The 19,483-nt window shown below is 34.3% G+C and overlaps 1 protein-coding gene across 4 annotated transcripts; it reads right to left on the reverse strand.

Moving 5' to 3' along the window:
- Positions 1-682: 682 nt before the first annotated feature.
- Positions 683-19,387, reverse strand: LOC126697720 (nucleosome assembly protein 1;2-like). 4 transcript variants are annotated; one of them, XM_050394803.1, is made up of 6 exons: positions 19,381-19,387; positions 2,173-2,342; positions 2,003-2,052; positions 1,727-1,911; positions 1,475-1,514; positions 683-1,301 (listed from the first exon to the last, which is right to left on the reverse strand). In XM_050394803.1, the coding sequence occupies exons 1-6, from the start codon at positions 19,384-19,386 to the stop codon at positions 952-954; spliced, it is 801 nt and encodes a 266-aa protein (XP_050250760.1). In that variant the 5' UTR covers position 19,387; the 3' UTR covers positions 683-951. The 4 variants fall into 4 exon arrangements, with proteins under 4 accessions (XP_050250760.1, XP_050250758.1, XP_050250759.1 ...); XM_050394801.1 differs by lacking the exon at positions 19,381-19,387 and adding an exon at positions 3,326-3,452 and having other exon boundaries at positions 2,173-2,345; XM_050394802.1 differs by lacking the exon at positions 19,381-19,387 and adding an exon at positions 3,326-3,423.
- Positions 19,388-19,483: the final 96 nt, after the last annotated feature.

Here is a 19,483-nt window from a genome sequence, read left to right on the forward strand (position 1 = left end):
AGGTGGAACTTCAAGCCTAACATGGACAAGACAACGTGTTCTTCCGATCAAGTTTTGTTGGTTGGTTTTGAATATTAATATATAAAATGGACCAGTTATTCATTTTTATCATTTTATGCATCACGGGCAAATATCTAATCTATTGTCATCTGGACTTTCATCACAAATTCTATTGGGAAAGACAGCTACTCCCACTTCTGTCTTCTATAGTAATAATAAATATGCTTTTTCTCCCCTCATTAAACTGTGATATATGGAGGTACACATGAATTTCTTTATGACATTGATATGGTTTGCATTCTCAAGTTATGGCTTTGTGTTGATATATTTTATTTGAAATTGTGACATTCTGCTTTTATAGGTAAAAATGGGTGTGAATTTGCCATAGCATCTCTATTGGGCAATGAAAATGACTTCAGCTCTCTCTCTCTCTCTCTCTCTCTCTTTCTCGTGTGTACTACCATTAAGCTCTAAACCAATATGCTTAACACAAATCCTAATGGCTATAATCTATGTGTGTGTGTTTGTTATGTCTGTCTGCGTGGGGTTACAAAGGTTGCAATCCTTATAATGATTCTCAATCAGAATGGATTTGGCAGTAAGGGCATCTTAATAAAAGAACTCAATTCATCGTTCACAACGGATAAGAAAACGATTCATAATTTATCACCAAAACACAAAAGAAAAAAGAAAACGATTCATAATTTATCACGTACCAAACTAGAAAGAGCCACCGTTCAAACAGGAGAAGGTATATACCCAGCAATTTTGAGGCTAAAGATACCCAGTCCAAAACACAAAAGAAAACAAAATTTAAGGACATAGATTATGTTTAAGTTAAGATATTAAAGCTCCAAACTCCTGTTAGCGAAGACAATGATCTATCCGTCGTAAACCTCGCAATGTAGCCTTCAAAGGAGCCCTCCACCAATGCAACCTGGACTTGTTCTGCTAATTGAATCCAAAAACGTACCTACACTCTGTTCGCTTCGACATCACTCTTCTGATACGCGCTGCTAAAGTTCTCTCATAATTGTGGCGGAACCCAAATCTGTCAGCACTATTATCTTCTCTATCAAAAGGATCCCTATTAGATTTAACTACATATAGAAAATCATCACCATCATCCTCATCCTCATCCTCATCCTCATCCTCATCATCCTCATCCTCATCCTCATCCTCATCCTCAGCCTTATCAACCTCAGCCTTATCAGGGTCATCAACCTCAGCCTCATCAGGGTCATCATCAATCAAATCATCATCATCATCACAAGCATAACTTTTCCCAGCATTATAAAGACCTACAATAATCAAGTTAAGAAGAGTATAATCACCATGCAAGGAATCAAAATCTAAAGAGTACAAATATTCAATGAGGGGCAACCAAAGAAACAAAAATATCTGAGCTAAGTTAAAATTAAGATAACAATAATTAAAAAGTGAGGAAAACCAAAAAATCTTATTTAAATCATACTTGAGAAATCTCTAACCCAAGCAAAGGTATAGCCTTTTTCCTAGGGAAAAAAGAAAAAAAGAAGTTAGATTTCATAATATTATGGCATTAAAATCTTTAGAAGAATTGTGCAAAGCAACAATGTAAATGAATGCCTCTATGTCAATACATAAGAATTAATGGCCAAAATGCAGGAATAATCACATTAATTTTCCTGAATGTATTCAAAAAAAAGGAAGGTGGCAATGTGACAAAGTGGAAAATAGTACATACCGGGTGCTTGTCAAAAAAGCAAATCATAAGAACAAGGTTGGTTTTCACTTCTGGTGGTGGTGGTGGCACCAGTTTAGCAAACTCCCTATCAACCTCATTTAGATCGAGTCCAGTCTGACCAATTTTTATTAGAAGACGGTCACTGTTGGTCCAGTGAGGATAAAAGATATATTCCATGCCATACCCTGAAATAATTAATCAATATTAAGGATGATATGAGATAGTGATAGACAAATATGATCCAATTTTCAGTTGGCTAACTTAATTGGCTCACACCTTTCTCTGAAGTAAGTGGCAAATCTGATGATCGTAATACCCGGTCACGTCTAGCAATAATAAAAACAAACCAAACCAAAACAAAAATAAGTGGTGATTTAAAGTTACAATGAGATGAGACCAAACATAAAAAAGGAAGTGAAAGTAGTTTAAGAATTAGCAATTTTTACATGGACTTCCAAATGGTCTCTGGTGGTTTTGTGACGGACTCCATTGCAGACTCTGTGACAGGCTCTGTGCCGGACTCCATTGCTGCCAGTAGAGATGGGTCGTGCTTGAATCGCTTGTGAAGTTGGTCCTCCAACTCCATGGCTTCTTCAACCTCTACCTTCATCCCCGCCTTCTTCATTTAATGTACCACAAAGTCAGAAAAATCAAAAGTTATCACAGACATGCAAAACAAGAAAAAGTACTATTATCTCACTAATTACAAGAAAGTATGGATTTGATCATATCTAATTACGTAAACATCAACAAACCCTAATATGACATGGATTTGCACAAATCAGATCCAATATCGGATTAAACCAAAGCACGTGGTTATTACTAACGCCAACTTCAAAAATTAATCGAATAATTTGTTGTTGCAGAGGATAATAAACAGATTAGCGAGGTTTTAGAAGCCTAAAACAAAACAATCATACCAACCCTAACAGATCAATTAAAGCCATCAAATTTCAAAACCCTAACACCACAAAATACGATTTTTTTTTTAATATATAAACCAAATACGAAAATTATAACAACCAACCAGCGTACTTTGCCCCTGAATAAATTGATTTCGTAATAAAAATCTAAAAGCAACAAATCATTATTACCTCCATTTAGGGGTGGCAAAATCTGACACGACCTGTGAACCCGACACGACTAACCCATTTATAAACAGGTCATGGGTCGAGACTAAATGGGTTCCGGTCATATTCGGGTCGACACGGCTGACCCGTTTAATAAACAGGTCGTGTTCATGTTCAACATGTGAACCCGTCTGACCTGTTTGACCCGTTTAGATAATAAAGGTATTAAATTTTGTTATTATTGCTTAATTTTTTGTTGTAATTATATGTTTATTACTATATTTATGGCTGTAATATGTATGACCTATTAATCAAACAGGTTATTTGTATTAACTTTTATATGACTTATTAATTAAACAGGTTAAACGTGTCGGGTTGGGTCAACCTGTTTAATAAATGGGTCGGGTTAGGGTTGAGGATTCTTGACACGTTTACTAAACAGGTCGGGTTCGGGTCAACCCATATAGCAGAGTACTTACGGCTCGACACGACACGAACCCGACCTGCGAACACGAATTGACACCCCTACCTCCATTCGCCACTTTCTCTCTCTCTCTCTTTCACCGCCTCTGTGTGTGTCTCTCTCTCTCTCAGCAAAACGAAGTTAAGGCTTGAAGAGGTTGAAAATTATATAAATATATATATATATATATATTTTTTGGTGTGCTCGTCTCGAGGATCGGACTGATAGAATTTATTTCAATCTACAAAATCGAATGGTAAATAGTGCAACAAGTTGTGTTTTCTCGACTGGAGTAGACGGCTAGGATGTAGTTTTGGGTAATGACGCGGATGGCGCTCAATACTCAAATTCCTATCGGTTGAAGCAACCTTCGGACTTTTTTTTTTTTGCAAAAATTACAATTTAAGTATTAACCCTTATGGTTTTCTTTAAAAATAAAAATTTTAAAAGAGGCCATATGATATCAATATAATACTAGCCTCCTCAATGCATTCACATAATTCTTACAAATTTGCTATTTTACATTCTAAAAAGTTATTTTATTTCTTTCTCATTTTATTTTAACATATAACTCATTTAATTAGTTTTTATTTTAACATAAAACTCATTAAAATAATACTAGTCTCATCACACGTGCTCTGTATGTGTGATGAGGCTTTTTTTTTTTTTTTTTTTTTTAGTTTAATCTAATTTTTCAATTTAAATTTATCTATACTTTTTTGTTTCCAAAATACCCCTTGTAGTGACGGGTTCTGGTTCTTAGGTCTAAAAAATGAATGGATTAAGACCCAAAAAGTCCAATACAGTAAATTTGTAGAAAGTGGGCTAAAAAGCTAGGCTTCAATGAAGTGGATAATACCCTCAATGGGCTAAAGATGGTAAAAGAGTAAGGAAAAACAATGAATAGACAAATGTGGTGCACAAAAATTCTTCCTCGGCAATGTTCGAGAAGAACAGTTCTTGAATATATTTCTCTTAGATTTGATTACAATTGCTGTTCTTAATGCTATAGTGTTTTCTCTACGGATTTTCTGCCACCCCTCTCCTTAGAGGGTCTCTCAAATTATATAGCTCCCTTCAGGCGATCTTGGCCCTCCATTTGTTGATCGTCCAGTCCACCACTTAAGTGCTTGTCCCGTCAGACACCTTTCCAAACTCCTTGTAAGTTGCAGCGACCAAGGCAACACTGTTCAGGAGTCTTCTTCACATAAATGTAGCCAGAAGGTTTGGTGGAATGCAATAAATGTGGGGGCAACCACCATCCCTTCAGTCATGTCAAGGCTAACCCCTTCTTCGAAACTTTTTTTCAACAGTAGACCTCCTCTAGCAACGTGCCATTGATGTGGACTTATCGTCCAAGGGCTAATCTCCTAGGAATAGCATAGCCTCCTCGGCCTCAGTATGACACGTGGCAACACTACTCTATCAAATTTTTGTACCCCACACCCCTAACCCTAGTTTAGAGTGGCAGACCATCAATAGGACCAAGGGGGGCCTCGGCCCCTCAAAATTTTTCAAAAAAATTATGGAATTTTTTTTTGGAATTATCTTATCATTTTAGCCCCCTATACCAAATAATATATATATATATATATATATATATTTATATAAGAAAGTCTAAAAATAAACATAACTTTCATTTAAATAGAAGAATAATACTAGAGATACAAACTATTTTACAAATAATATTACAAACTGCTGATGTGGTGAATAATTATTGGTAAATGAAAAAGTGATATTAATGGTGGGCCTAGATGAAAGAATAATACTAGAGATACAAATTATTTTACAAAAAAATTTACAAACTATTGATATGGTAAGTGATTATTAGTAAATGAAAATGTCATATTAATAGATATGTTTATTGTTTTGTTTTAATAGAAAAATAAGTTAAACAAAACTAAATATCAATAATAATAAATAAATAAATAAAATAGCCTCTAAGCACACACATTCTATATTAAAAAAAAAAAAAAAAAAAAAAAAAAAAAAAAAACATCAGCAATGTGGGGTTGTTTATCTTTTTTTTCTCTTTTTTTTAAGTAAATGTATAGTTGCTTTGAAGAAATGGGTTAGTGGGAGAGTGATCCTATTATGTAGAAAATGTTATAGGTGAAAGTTAGAGATATATTTTTACAATGTTATTCTTAAGTTTTGCTCCTACTTAAACATAGGCTATAAGAGTATTTTGGAACCAAAGAAATGTCCAATCCAAATAAGGGAAGCATCTTAAATAGTAGTATAGACTAGCCTATGAGCATTAAATATCAATATAAAAAAATAAAAAATAAAAATCTAGCTTATGAGCACAAGCTCACGCGTGTGAGTGCAATAGTTTTCTCCTAAAGGGGGAGTATGCCTCGGCCAAGTGGACTAGGGCGGAGAAAAGAAATGGAGTTGCTACCTAGATTAGGTCTAGGAACCATATGTATAGAGCCATTATGTGGAAGGACTGATCTTACTACAAAAGTATGGGTTCGAAGTTTACGTATGGGGATGAGAAGGTGTTAGGCATCCAACCCTACCCCATCCGTGGGTCGGCTTCCACTCATTATGTCTTATGTCTTAATCTTATTGAAGACATGTTTAATATTGTATTCTATACTCACACACAAACTAGCATACATCTAGCAATTAACATGGCATCAATCATCCCAAATCCTAACATACATCTATCTTGCTTTTCATTACATCATAAACCCTAGCATACACCTATCGAGGCATCACATCAGATACTCCTACGGGCAGAAACATAGTCATGCAATAATCAAACAAACATGATATCATATTTAAAGAATGGCATGTAAACTTGCATAAACATTTTCGTCAAAAGAAGATCAAGGTCATGTAACAAACAAATGCATGTTCATGTAAATGCATAACTTACCTTACTCATTACACCACAGCACCTATACATCAATGCATGATCATATTATATGCAGGTTCACGGTATATCAAAGCAAGAACCCTAATCTAACATATAAAGGACAAACACTAATTTAAAACAGAGAAGCAAAGACTCAAAAAACATAAAACTATGTTAAGACAGAAGCATATTTAATAAATACAGTATAGAAATAGAAGCAGAAAATGTTCAAATTAGGGTTCTGAGCATGAGTATGCGTGCGCATACATAGGGCCTGCATACGTAGCCCAGTTGTATGCATACGCATACTCGAGATGCGTATACACGTAGAGAGCTTGCGTACACATACACGCCCAAACCCTAACCTAGAAACAGAAACACAAAAATAGAGTAGAAACTTAAAACTAAAGAATCTAACAACCCAACATGCTTAAGGATAGAAAAACTATGTAAACGTAAACTAAACAAACATATTATAACATAAACAATCAAAAGAAACAAGGAAATAAGGAGCAAAACAGAGAAAAGAAAAGAAAAAGGGACTTAAAACATTAGCTCAAAACAAATGCTCCTAAGCTTGATTTTGACTATTTCCCCTTAATCAAATCTATTCACAATCAAATAAGGAAGTGATTAGTAATCTTAAAACTCAAAGATCGAGGTTAGAAAATGTCCCAATTAGAAAATATTGACTTGAGGATGTTTTGTAAAAAACTCGCTATTTGATTCACTATTTCTAATGAATCTTGTGTTTTGCCTTAAGATTTTCTGTTAGGTATGATACACATTGTGAGTTGGTGGGATGAACTTCCAAAGACTTTGACCCAAATGGTGTGTACTCATCTTCCCACTCATCACCAACAGAGGTAAAGGGACAAAAGAACTAAGTGAAGTGTGTGCAAATAAGTATTGAACAAGCCTTTATTAAGATTAAGAAATAGGACACATTGGAATCAAACTCTCTATCCCCAATGGAGTCGCCATTGTGGGCGCAACGCGTAGTGTGCTTGGGGAGTACGCCTCGGCCGAGTGGACTGAGGTGGAGAAAAGGAGCCGCCACCTAGTTTTATGGTCTAAGAACCATGAATATAGACCCCTTTCGTGGAAGAACTGATCTTACTACCAGAGTATGGGTTTGGAGTTTAGATACAGTTTTGGGAAGGTATTAAGCACCCAAAATCGCTCAACCCGTGGGTCGGCTTCCACTCATTGTGTTAGGCACACACATTAACATTCATCTAACAATCAACATGGCATCAAACGTCCCATAAACCTAATCATACATCTATCCTGGCTTCTTATCACACTATAAACCCTAGCATACTTTAATCATACATATCATATTATCTCATCCAAGGTAGCAAACAAATCAAGGCAGAAACGTAGATATGACATCAATGCATGTTCATGGTCTCAAAGCAAGAAATAAAGAGGAAACCCTAATCTAGCATGTTAAGGACAAGGAAACAAACAAATAGAGAGACAAAGACTCAAAAACATAAAATATGGCCAAAATAGAAGCATATCAAATGAAAGAAATAGAAGCAAAAAACCTAAATTAGGGTTTCTAGGCACGAGTATGCGTGCGATACATGGGCATGCGTTCGCAGGTCAGTTGTATGCGCACGCATACTACGAGTCTGCGTACGCATACAGAATCATGCGTACGCAGACACACCTAATGAAGCCCAACCCAGAAACTCAGAAACACATAAAACAGAGCAGAACTTAAAACAACAAATCTAATAACCTAATATGCCTTAAAACAGAAAACAACATAAACCTAAACTAAACAAACATATTAACACATAAACAAAGCAAGAAAACGTCATTAAAAAGAAGAAATGAAAAGATAAGTTTTAGAACTCAATACCTCAAACAAGAAGCTTTTCAAGCTTGATTTTGACCGTTCCCCTCAGTCAATATATTCACAATCAAATACAAAAGTGATTAGTAATCTTAAACTCGAAAGATCAAGACCAAAAAATGTCCCAATCAAAAGAAAATTGACTTGAGTATGTTTTGTGAAAAACTCCCTCTTTGATCTACTATTTCTAGTGAATCTTAGGTTTTCCCTTAGGATTTTCTATTTCTTTTGAAAAGGTATCATGTATGGCTTTATGTAGTTGAAAAATGGGGGTTTGAAACAGCTCCCAAACAATGTGGGATTCATTCCAAACCTCAGCTTTAATGAAAAAAACTTGTCTTTCATAGTTTCTGAAACCCTAGCTGCGTGCGTAGGTTCATGCCTGTGTGCACATGCATCAGACTTGCGTACGCAGTTGCTTGCTTCATACGCAGGCTGAGGGTTTTCTTGGCCTTAATTTTCTAAAAATAAATTTATATGCTCATAAAAAGTTATATTTCCATTTTAACATTTCTCAAGTCAATTTAGAATCTAATTAGGCCCTAAACCAACTTTGGGCTTGGCCACATTGTTCATGATATACAATGGCTTGCTCAAGGACTTCGATGGATGAATTTTAGCCGTGTAAACTGGGGTGCTAATTCCGTGGCACACTCTTCGGCTAGATACGCGAAGAATGTAATTGAGGATATGTATTGGATGAAGGATCCTCCTCCACAAGCTTTAGACGCATTGTATTATGATTCTTTGCATTTAAATGAATGAAAGTTAAGGTCGTTTTCAAAAGAAAAAAATCTTTGTTTCTTTTTTTTTTCCTTTTTCTTTGGGAACATAAATTAAAAACTAGAGATTACAAAGTCTAGATACAAAACAAGGGAAGGGGGATGCGAATACAATAAAAAGCTATCTGTAATGGAGCATCCTTCTTTAGCCAAAAGGTCTGCACAATGGTTTTCCTCTATGGTAGGGGCCAAAATGGCCATAAAATCCTAACTATGTAGTTAGTAGTTCTGGTTTCCAAACTATATTTTTTACTAGTATTTCGAGTCTAAGAGACTCGATTTAGGGTCTATAAATCAAGTTTTTGGGACTCGATTTTCATGGGTTGTTCATGTCTGATCTGGCACTTTTTTCACGTGGCATCTTAAAAGAAAACAAAAAAAAACCACAAGGACAACAGGAAAAGAAAACCACAACAACAGAAAATATGACCTAGAGAAGAATATGTGTTCATCAGAGAAGAAAGAAAAAGAAAAAGAAAAAAAAAAAAACCCAGAAACAGAAACAGGGGTCACGCGCGACGGCCTGGATCTGTCGCGGCCTGGGTCGGCTTGAGCTGCATCTCCATTTCTTCTTCTTCTTCTTCTCTTTCTTTCTTTTTTTTCTTTCTTTCCGCATTTTTTGCTGTTTCTACATTTTGGATCATTAATAATATTATTTCTGGATAATTTTTCTATATAATTGTGTTTATCATGGTCTTTGGTTTAGACAAAGTTTGATATTCATGGTTTTAATTTTAAGTCACTGTACAAGTGTTTTATTTTGTGCTAAGATTGTGTTTTTTAGTTGAGATTTATAAGGCCTAAATCTCTCTCCGCACCTAAGATGTATCAGTTTCAACTTTCCATTAAATATGTAATTAACTTGAAATACGTCTGAAAAGTTGATGCATCCCATTAAAATACGTTTTTCAAGAAGAGCAAAATATTATAGTAAACATTTTATGCATCCTATTAATCTGAGTGGTTCTTACTTGCAAGTTTCAACTAACCATTAAATATGTAATTAACTTGAAAGACGTATTGTAAAATGTTTTGCTCTTATTTAGTTAATTACATACTTCAAAAAATTAGTTCTTTAGTTCAAATTAGTTAAAAAATTTCTGGTTTTGCATTGGTGGTACATGGAAGAAGATGAGCCATTCAAGCTCTAGACTTGAGGGATTCACCATGGACTTTGGAGGGGATTGGGTCTGCTCCTGGTACCTCGACTGCATTCTTAAGCCCCTTTGCGAAGCTAGCGAGCTCCTTTTTGGTGACTTTTCTTTTCAGTGGGAGGTTTATGTTTTTTGGTGAGGGGTTCTGTGTATCGGCTGTAGAGTGGAGTGGGCTGATGTCTTGAGCTTGGGGTGTAGCTTAACTATGTGGGCTTTGGTAAAGGGTTGTGCTTTGTAGTTGGCAGGTAATTTAAAAATCTTGGGTTTTCTGGCCCATTAAGTGGGATGGGCTGGCTTCCTTATTATCGGGCTGTCCAGCTGGTCAATACTAATCGAAGGCATAGGATGGTCGAATTGATAGGCTAAGTCACTTCTGGTGGTCCCGAGATGAGATGTTGTGTTGGCACTAACCTTCGCTGAGAATATAGGCATGCTGTCCACTTCTGTAGCCTTGAGTGCTTCCACTTCATGCTGGTATTGTGATGGGTGGGAAATGCTCTGCTGGGTTGGACAGTAGTGATGTTGGAGCATGGGATTTTGTCCTTGTGTGCAGGTCTGGGACGTGGTATCAGAGGACAGGTCTTGACCGGTTGAATGTACTGGTTGGGGGGTGTCATGACTCATGCGGCATGTGTGGGACCTCGGAGTTGTCTGCTCTGAGGCAAGGGCCGGCGGCCTTAAACGCCAGCCCGGTTGTTTGAGGAAGAAAGGATCGCCATGGCAATCCTTGCTCTCGTGGCCTATTTTTCCGCAGTTGTAACAGATATCTGCTAACTTCTCATATTTCAAACCAACCCATATTGGTTTGAATATGAGAAGTTACTGATAAAGTAATATAGATAAAGTGATGTTCTTTTATTTGTGCCTTAGGGCGTCACCCCATATTACTCTAGAATAAATTATCTTCGGGCCGGGAAATATATTTATTCGATATTTTTCAGAAGAGAAGCCTGAATTGATGGGGCCCAATATCTATTAGAAAATTCGAGAATCTCGTCTTTCTAGCATTTCACAGGATTTTCTCCATGTGATAAATGATGATGGACATTTCAATATTGGTCTCAAAACATCTCATCAAAATTTTCTAGAATCAAAAGATTGTTCAAATGAATATAAGAATAACTTACGTGGATAACTTGGGAGGAGTTTAATAGTCATATTTTTTAGAATTCATAGTGTTCAGGAACCAACTCATAGCTTGAGGATTCACTTCTACTTATTCCATTTCTTTGTTTATAGATTTTCCTTTCTCTTGTATCTAATGTATTTTTCTTTATTGTTTGTACATATTTTTTGGATTTTTCATTCTTTTTTTTGAAATAGTCCTCTTTACGGTATGCTAAATTCTATTGAACTCTCTCCGATCATCACAAGCCACAAGGTTTGAGTTAACAACATAAGTAAACTTAAAACAATAATAAAATAAGATAAACCCATAACCAAGCAAGTTATAAATATAAAACCAAACAATCAAACTTCATTACATAAATATCCCAAAAATTAGAACCCGTAAGGTGGCCTAAGCATATTTGCTTCTTCTCTAACAATTACAATTGGGCTTCTTACACTATGATGTTTGCTTGTCCATACTAAGGGGCTGTTTGGATTGGCAAATACCGTAACTCAATTCTCAGTTTCCATAACTCATAAATCAAAAATAGTGGGACCCATAGCAAAAAGGTTGTTTGGCAAACGATAACTCTGTTTCCATCACTCAATTCTCTGATTTTTGAGTTATGAGTTATGGAAACTGAAAACACATTTTAGCTGTTTTCAATTTCCATAACTCATAACTCAATGACAATATTGTAATTAAACACACATAGGAAACCCACAAACAGTACCAGCCGTACCTTTTGACCACTTTTGACTCTCTTTTTTTCCTTTCTTCTTTTGGGTTGGCTGTTCGGTTTTTCTTTTTTTCTTTCACTAGTTCGGTCTTCAGTTCTGGATTTTTTTTTTTTTTTTTTTTTTTTTTTTTTTTTTTTAGCTTTGGTGAGTTTGGGTACTGAAAAAAAAAAAAAAAAAAAAAAAAAAAAAAAAAAAAAAAGGCTGCACCGGCTGACAGGTATGAGCCCACAAATAGTGTGAAAAATATTGAGTGATGGAAATTGGGTGATGATGCCAAACGGATGTGAAAAATTGAGTGATGAAATTTTCAAATAGCCCCTAAAGATGCATGAAAAAGTGCATGCATTTCCCAAAGTTCCTTATCGACCTTCAAATTAACCATAAATTGTTGCACACGGTTTGAGCAGTCGAAGTGTAGTTTATTCAGTTTTACCTCAATTTTGATACCATCCCCTTTTGTTTCATTTTTCACTTCTACTATGTAATCGGATGATGAAGTCCCGAGATATGTGAGGCGACGAGGAATATTCAAGGAATATATGGTCTCAGAACTTGGTACTACAACCATTAGTGAGGGGTAATTTAATTCCCAAGGTTTAATGCTCTTCCTTGAGTCACCTCTATATTTATAAATTTCTGTAAGCTCCTTATCAAACCCTTGCCCATACAACAAATTAACGTAATCATCAGCACTACAATCGTAGGCTAATCCAGGATCCATAGCCTTGACAAAATTTATAATTCCTGCCCCTTTAGCAAATATATTATCTTCACAATTATGGGCTAGAAAATAACAAAAAAAAGTGTAAGACAATTTTTTTTTCAAATGATGAAAGAAAAAAAAAATTCTTTACCTGTTGTCATGATAGCAGATTGAATCAAAGCTGCAGATAGATTTAAGTTATTTAATGATTTTCTTTCAAATTCACGTTTTATGAGTGCAACTTTTCCAGCTACAATTAGGCAGGACAAAGAAGTTCCATTGTTGATTGTGTATTCATCCCTACTATTAGCTTCGACAGAGGGTACATAAATTTCAGTACCATGTGCACATATATCAGGCTAGATAAGATTAAGAGAAGGAAAATAATGAAAGATTATTACCATTTTCTAAGAGTAAATGAACTATAAATCAATAAAAGATTTAAATTACCTTAAGAATATCCTTCCTAATTGGGTTTAGTCCTCTTCCAAAAAAGTCAGCAATTACCAAGGGATCTGGATTGTCAACTATCGTACTCTTACAAATTTTGGCCATAACTGGAGTTCCACTTTTGAATTTTTGGCTGTAATAATAAAATGATATAAAGAACTGATATATGTTAAAATATGATTGTTGAGTTACCAATTCTTCCAAAAACTTAAACGGTTAAAAAATTTTGAATTTAATCATTTAATTATAATTCTAATACTCCTCCTCAAATATGGACCTAAATCCCCCTTTAATAAGTATAACTCAATATGTGAGATTTTTAACATTTTAAATGAAAGGTATAGTAAAGCCAGAGATCAAACTTAGGATTTTCTGCTTTAATACGATATTAAGTTACTGATTTTCCCAAGATTTAAATTGTTAAAAAATGATGAATTTAATCATAATTTTAACAATGATCAATTTATTGATAAAGGATTAGTTTAGCATACCTTACGTGATCACGAATCTTTTGAGCTTCTATATGAGTGAACCAAATTGATGGCATTTTACCATTTCTAGTGGCATAGGGTGTGAAATCTTTATTTTTGTATAAAATCCCTTCAGCGGAATTCCTATATGCCAATTTCACTTCGTCTAAATCGTCACATAAGACAATTCTTCCTTTCAAATGATTTTTAAGGCTGCACAAATAATAAAGCCATCATTTTAGTTAATAATATATATGTAATAATGAAAGGATTCAAAATTTTGGATATATAAGTACTTTTTCTTATCCTCTAATGATATTTCGCTTTTCTTTTCACTGGTCTTCAGTGAACCTCTAGCTCTTTTCAGATTTTTGGAGCTTGTCGGTTGACGGGGAACGTCTATTAAAGGATGCCATTCAGTTTCTAAAAGGTTGAGACAAGACCCCTACAAGCAAAAAGTTTATTTAAAAAACCAAGTATGTCAAAAATATGAAACTAAATAAATAATAAATTTAAAAAAAAAAAAAAAAAACATGAGAATAGTGGGTTAGTCATTTGACTAAGGGTCTGTTTGGATAGAACTTATTTTGCTGAAACTGAAAACTGAAAACTGAAAACACTGTAGCAAAATAATTTTTAAATGTGTGAATAGTATCGTGGGACCCATTTTTAATGAAAAAGTTGCTGAAAAGTGGAGTTTGTGGGTCCGTGAACAGTAAATAGGACCCACTGGTGTGCATTCCACGGCTTATTTTGTTGTGAACAGTACCTGAGTTTGATGAAAAGTGTACAGTGAATAGGCTGAAAAGTCAAAAACAACGGCAGAAGAAAAAAAAAAAGAAGACACAAAAACGCAAACGCAAACGCAGAAAAGTTGAATCCAAACTCTGCCTAAAACAATGAAAGAGAGAAATAAATAAAGAATAAGTCTTCATTTGTTTCACCCAAGTGGAAGGCATAAATCATATAATTTTGAGTGGACAATTTTAACAATCAAATTATGGACTTATTAATATTTTTTTAGTTTGTGCATGAACAAAGATAAAATTATTGAATTAAGGAGGTTGAATTTTAAAAGTGGAAAACAATCAAGGAGACAAAGATGTTTTATTAACAGATCACTTTATTTGAGATATTAATATTATTATGCAAGTAAAGAAACAGTACCTCAAATTCTTTTCCGTCTATGACCATAGTAGTCATAATTTTTTTTTTCTGAATCAGATGCGCCTACTGTTAGAATCTAGGGTGCAGTGTTTCTAATAGTTCCATTCCTAGGACCTTTATTTCCACAAGCAACTATAGTCAATATGTTTGCCTCCATGGCAAGAAATGATCCTACAGCTATAGCATCAAGATGATATGGACTCGTCACTTCTGGAATGCCAAATCCCAAAGATATTGATATAACGTCAACTTTCTCCTTGATTGCAGCCTTAAATTCATCCACAACGTCGTCAAATTCCATACCAAAGTTTGATTCCAAATCAGTATCAAGTTGGTGAAGAGCTGGGATGCACGGACGCGGCTCCAGAGCCATCGTACTTGCGTCCAATGCGGTGGGACGCGGCGACGCGGGAGGGACGCCACTGACCGCGTGTCGGTGCCGCATTGGGCCGCGTCCTGCCACGTGGATTTCCCGACTCGCGCCGACGCGGCTCAAATCGGGCCGACTTGGGCCGTATCGACCGAAATCGGCGAAACCGCTGAAATAGCCAGTTCAAGCCGAAACAGCCGAGTTAGGCCGAAATTCAAAAAAATAAATAAAAAGGTGCAAAATGCACCGTTTGAACTTAACCTAAATTGATATAAATTATTTTACAATCTATTGCAAATATTTACAATCTATTGCAATAATAAACATGAAACTGCAACGAAGATATTATTGCAATAATCTGATATCAATTATTTTAAAATCTATGATCCAAATTATTTTTAGTAATAACGAAAATGAATAAGCATAAGCTAATATACAAATATGACCAACATGGGAAGTGTTTGGAATAGTCGCCAAACAGTCAAGTTCATTACATAAATATCTTCAAAATTAGAATTTTAATCACAAGGTGGCAAAAGTATTTGACAATTACAATTGCACTTCCTGCACAGAATTTTAGTCAAGTTTCATAAGTATTTTGCCTCTTCTTTAATAAATGCAATTAGAGTTCTCACAATATGATCTTTGGTAGCCCATGTAACAAAATGTTTAACACTTTTCTAAAGTTCCTTATCAACCTTCAATATAACCGAGAATTGTTGCTCATGATTCTGGCACTTGAATTATAGCTTGTTCGGTTTTATCTCAATTTTGGTACCAGCTGTTTTGCATTCCACGTGTAGCTATCGAATGTAGGCCCAATACATGTAAGCTTACGAGTAATGCTCTGCTTGTATGGCAAACAATCTGTCGACACCACAACCATGATTGATGGATAATTTAAATCTTCCATTGCTATTGGATTTAGGCCATCGGCATTATATTCATATTTCTCCTTAAGCTTCCCTTCAGCATCTAGCCCACACAAAAGCCTAACATAGTCTGTGAAACTAGAGTCATAGACTAAGCCTGGATCTAGAGCTTTAACAGAGTCAGCAAAACCAGCCCCTTTACCAAAAATTGAAATCTCTCGCGGAGGATTAAAAGCTGGAAGATAGCAAGCAAAGTAATAAAAAAATTTGTATTTTCAAAAAATTTGAGCATCAAGATATACACAAGTTCTAAAGTTGCAGCACAATGACAAGTAGTTTAGTGTGATGTTGTATATAAGTTACAAGTAGTTTTAGTAATATTGTGCATATTGAGTTAGTTAGGGAATAGACAGATGCTATGTTTTTATTGGTTAGATACCCTTTGCTCCACTATATAGGAGATAGGCATTGTAATATTATTCATATAATGGAAAGCATTTCTTCAAAAACTTCCATTGTAGATTTTTGAGCTCTCCATAGAAAACTTAGGAGGAAAAACACTAAAAAGATTCTTTTACCTGTGGTCATGAGAGCAGATCGTATCATAGTTGGTGATGGCTTTAACCCCTTCTTCTCAAATTCCCTTTTGATAAGTGTTGCCTTTCCAGCAACATATGGACGACGAAAGAAGTTCCATTTTGGACACTGTATCTATCCAATTTTTTAGAAGGAATCCTAGCTGCAGAAAGTTCAACTCCAGGTGTGCAAACATCATGCTGCATAAGATTGAGAAAAATAAAATAAAATTAAGAAATATTATTACCATTTTCAAAGTCAAAATCACTAGAGATTAATAAGGACTCAAATACCTTAAGAATCTTCATCATAGAGGGGTCTGGCCCTCTACCTGAAAATTTAACCACTTTGTAGGGGTCTGGGTTTTCCACCAATTCACTTTTATAAATTTTTGCCTTGACTTTACTTTTGTTTTTAGAAGATTTTTTCTTGTAAAAACAAAATAAAATTAAACACTAATATATCTTAAACTTTAGTCAATTTTAAATTTAAAATATTTGTACCCTAAATAATTGCGAATTTTTTGAACCACTTCATGGGTGAACCAAACTGATGGGAGTGTTTTATATCCCTTGCTGAATGGTGAATAGTCCTCATCTCGATACAAAACACCTGTTGCACCAAGTTCAGCTGCCACTCTCTTCTAATCTTCATTATCACACAACACCATACATTGTTCTATTAAATGTTTTAGCTTGCACAGATAATTAGGTCATTAGTCATTATTGAGGGATTAAAAATTTTAAATATATAAGTACCTATCAAACCACTTCTGTTTTGAAAATTTGTCATTTTCTTCAAAGGGAAAGTTATTTTTTTTTCCCCTAATTTAGATGCACCAATCATTAAAATTCATGGTACAGTGTTTCTAACATTTCCAAACTTAGGATCCCTATTTCTGCCCACAACTATAGTATCAACATAATATACATTTATCACTTTTGGAGTCTCAAATCCCAAGATTATTAATATCTCATCAACTTTCTCCTTGATTGTATCAATAACTTATAATTTTCCCAGTTGCAATGGAGGCTTTAATATCCTAATATATTATGAAAAATTATTACAATAACTTCAAATGAATTAATCCTTGCCATAAATTGATATTGGTTATTTTTGCAACTTATTGTAATAAAAATTATGAACTAATTGCAATGAAATTATCATTACAATAATGTGATATAAATTATTTTACAATCTATTGCAATAATAAACATGAAACTACAACGAAGATATTATTGCAATAATATGATATTAATTATTTTACAATCTATTATAATGACAAATATAAAGTAATTATCTATTACAACGAAAATATTATTACAATAATTTGATCCAAATTATTTTTATTAATAACGAAAATGAATAAGCATAAACTAATATACAAATATGACCAACATGTGAAGTGTTTGGAATAGTCACCAAACAGTCAAGTTCATTACATAAATATCTTCAAAATTAGAATTTTAATCACAAGGTGGCACAAGTCTTTGACAATTACAATTGCGCTTCCTGCATTTTAGTCAAGTTGCATAAAAAGTATTTTGCCTCTTCTTTGATAAATGCAATTAGAGTTCTTACAATATGATCTTTGTTAGCCCATTTAACAAAATGTTTAACACTTTTCCAAAGTTCCTTATCAACCTTTAATATAACTGAGAATTGTTGCTCATGATTCTAGCACTTGAATTATAGCTTACCTTTAATATAACCGAGAATTTTTGCTCATGATTCTAGCACTTGAATTATAGCTTGCTCGGTTTTATCCCAATTTCAATACCAATTGTTTTGCATTCCACTTGTGTTTCATAATAGCCAAATGAAGTCTATACATATGTGATGCACCGAGGACTACACAAGGAATATTTGGCAATAGCAATTGGGACTACAACTATGATAGAAGGGTAATTTAATTCCCAATGCTTAATGATCTTCCTTGGGCCTGTATGTTCATAAATATCTTTAAGCTCCTCATCAACCCCTTACCCATATAAAAAATTAGCATAGTCATTTATATTGCAATCATAAACCAAGCCAGGATCCTAAGCCTTATCAAAGTTTAAAAATCCTACCCCTTTAGCAAATATATCGAGCTTCTTTGGAGGATTATGGGCTGAGAAAATAAAAATGGTGTAAGATCTTTTCAAAAGATGAAAGAAAAAAATAAATAAAAAATTCATTTACCGGGTCATAAAAGCAAACTTAATCCAAGATGGTGAAGAATTTCCGCTCAAATCAATATATATATATATATATATATAAAGTATAGACTTCATGTAGGAGAGTATGAGTTTGTGCCATGTGGCACATTTCTTGAATTTTTATTATTATTTAGGCTTCTATTTCAATAAAGTTTGCATTTATATCAAAATATTAGTTTAATGAAACAAATGTATATATTAATTATCTATACTTTTTAAACGTTTACCTATACTTTTTAAATGTTTACCTATACTTTTTTTTTTACGTGAATCTTTACATATACCTTAAACTCTATACATTTCACTTCCTTAAATACATCTATTCTGTAATGATAGTGGCTAATCAATTTTATCATTTTTTTTTTCATGATCTCATTTGTAACATTTTAATCCATTATCTATTGCTCCACATACCAACTCAAACAAGAATGAAGTCAATTGGAGGGCAACAAATTCAAGATCTAACATTGTCATTAAAAAAAAAAAAAAAATTGCCTAATTGATAAAAAAAGGTTTTGGCCAATTAAAGTTTCAAAGAGTGCAACATGAGATGGGTTTTACACAATTCCGATCGAATATCGAATTTACAAAAGCCAAGCATGGTTATTACTAACAGCAATCTCAAAAATTAATCAAATAGAACAGAACAATCACACCAACCCTTAACAGATCAAACAAAATCAACAAGGTTCAAAGCCCTAATTCCACAAAATACGAATATTAAAACAGCGTACTTTGCCCTGAATAAATTGATTTCATACTAAAAATCTAAAAGCAACAAACCATTCTTACCTCCATTCGCCACCGTCTCTCTCTCTCTTTCACCGCCTCTGTCTCTCTCTCAGTAAAACAAAATTGAGGTTTGGTGAATAGGCCTAGTCTAGTTAAAGCCCAT

Source organism: Quercus robur, chromosome 8 (genome assembly GCF_932294415.1).
Source record: "Quercus robur chromosome 8, dhQueRobu3.1, whole genome shotgun sequence".
In the NCBI taxonomy this organism is placed as follows: domain Eukaryota; kingdom Viridiplantae; phylum Streptophyta; class Magnoliopsida; order Fagales; family Fagaceae; genus Quercus; species Quercus robur.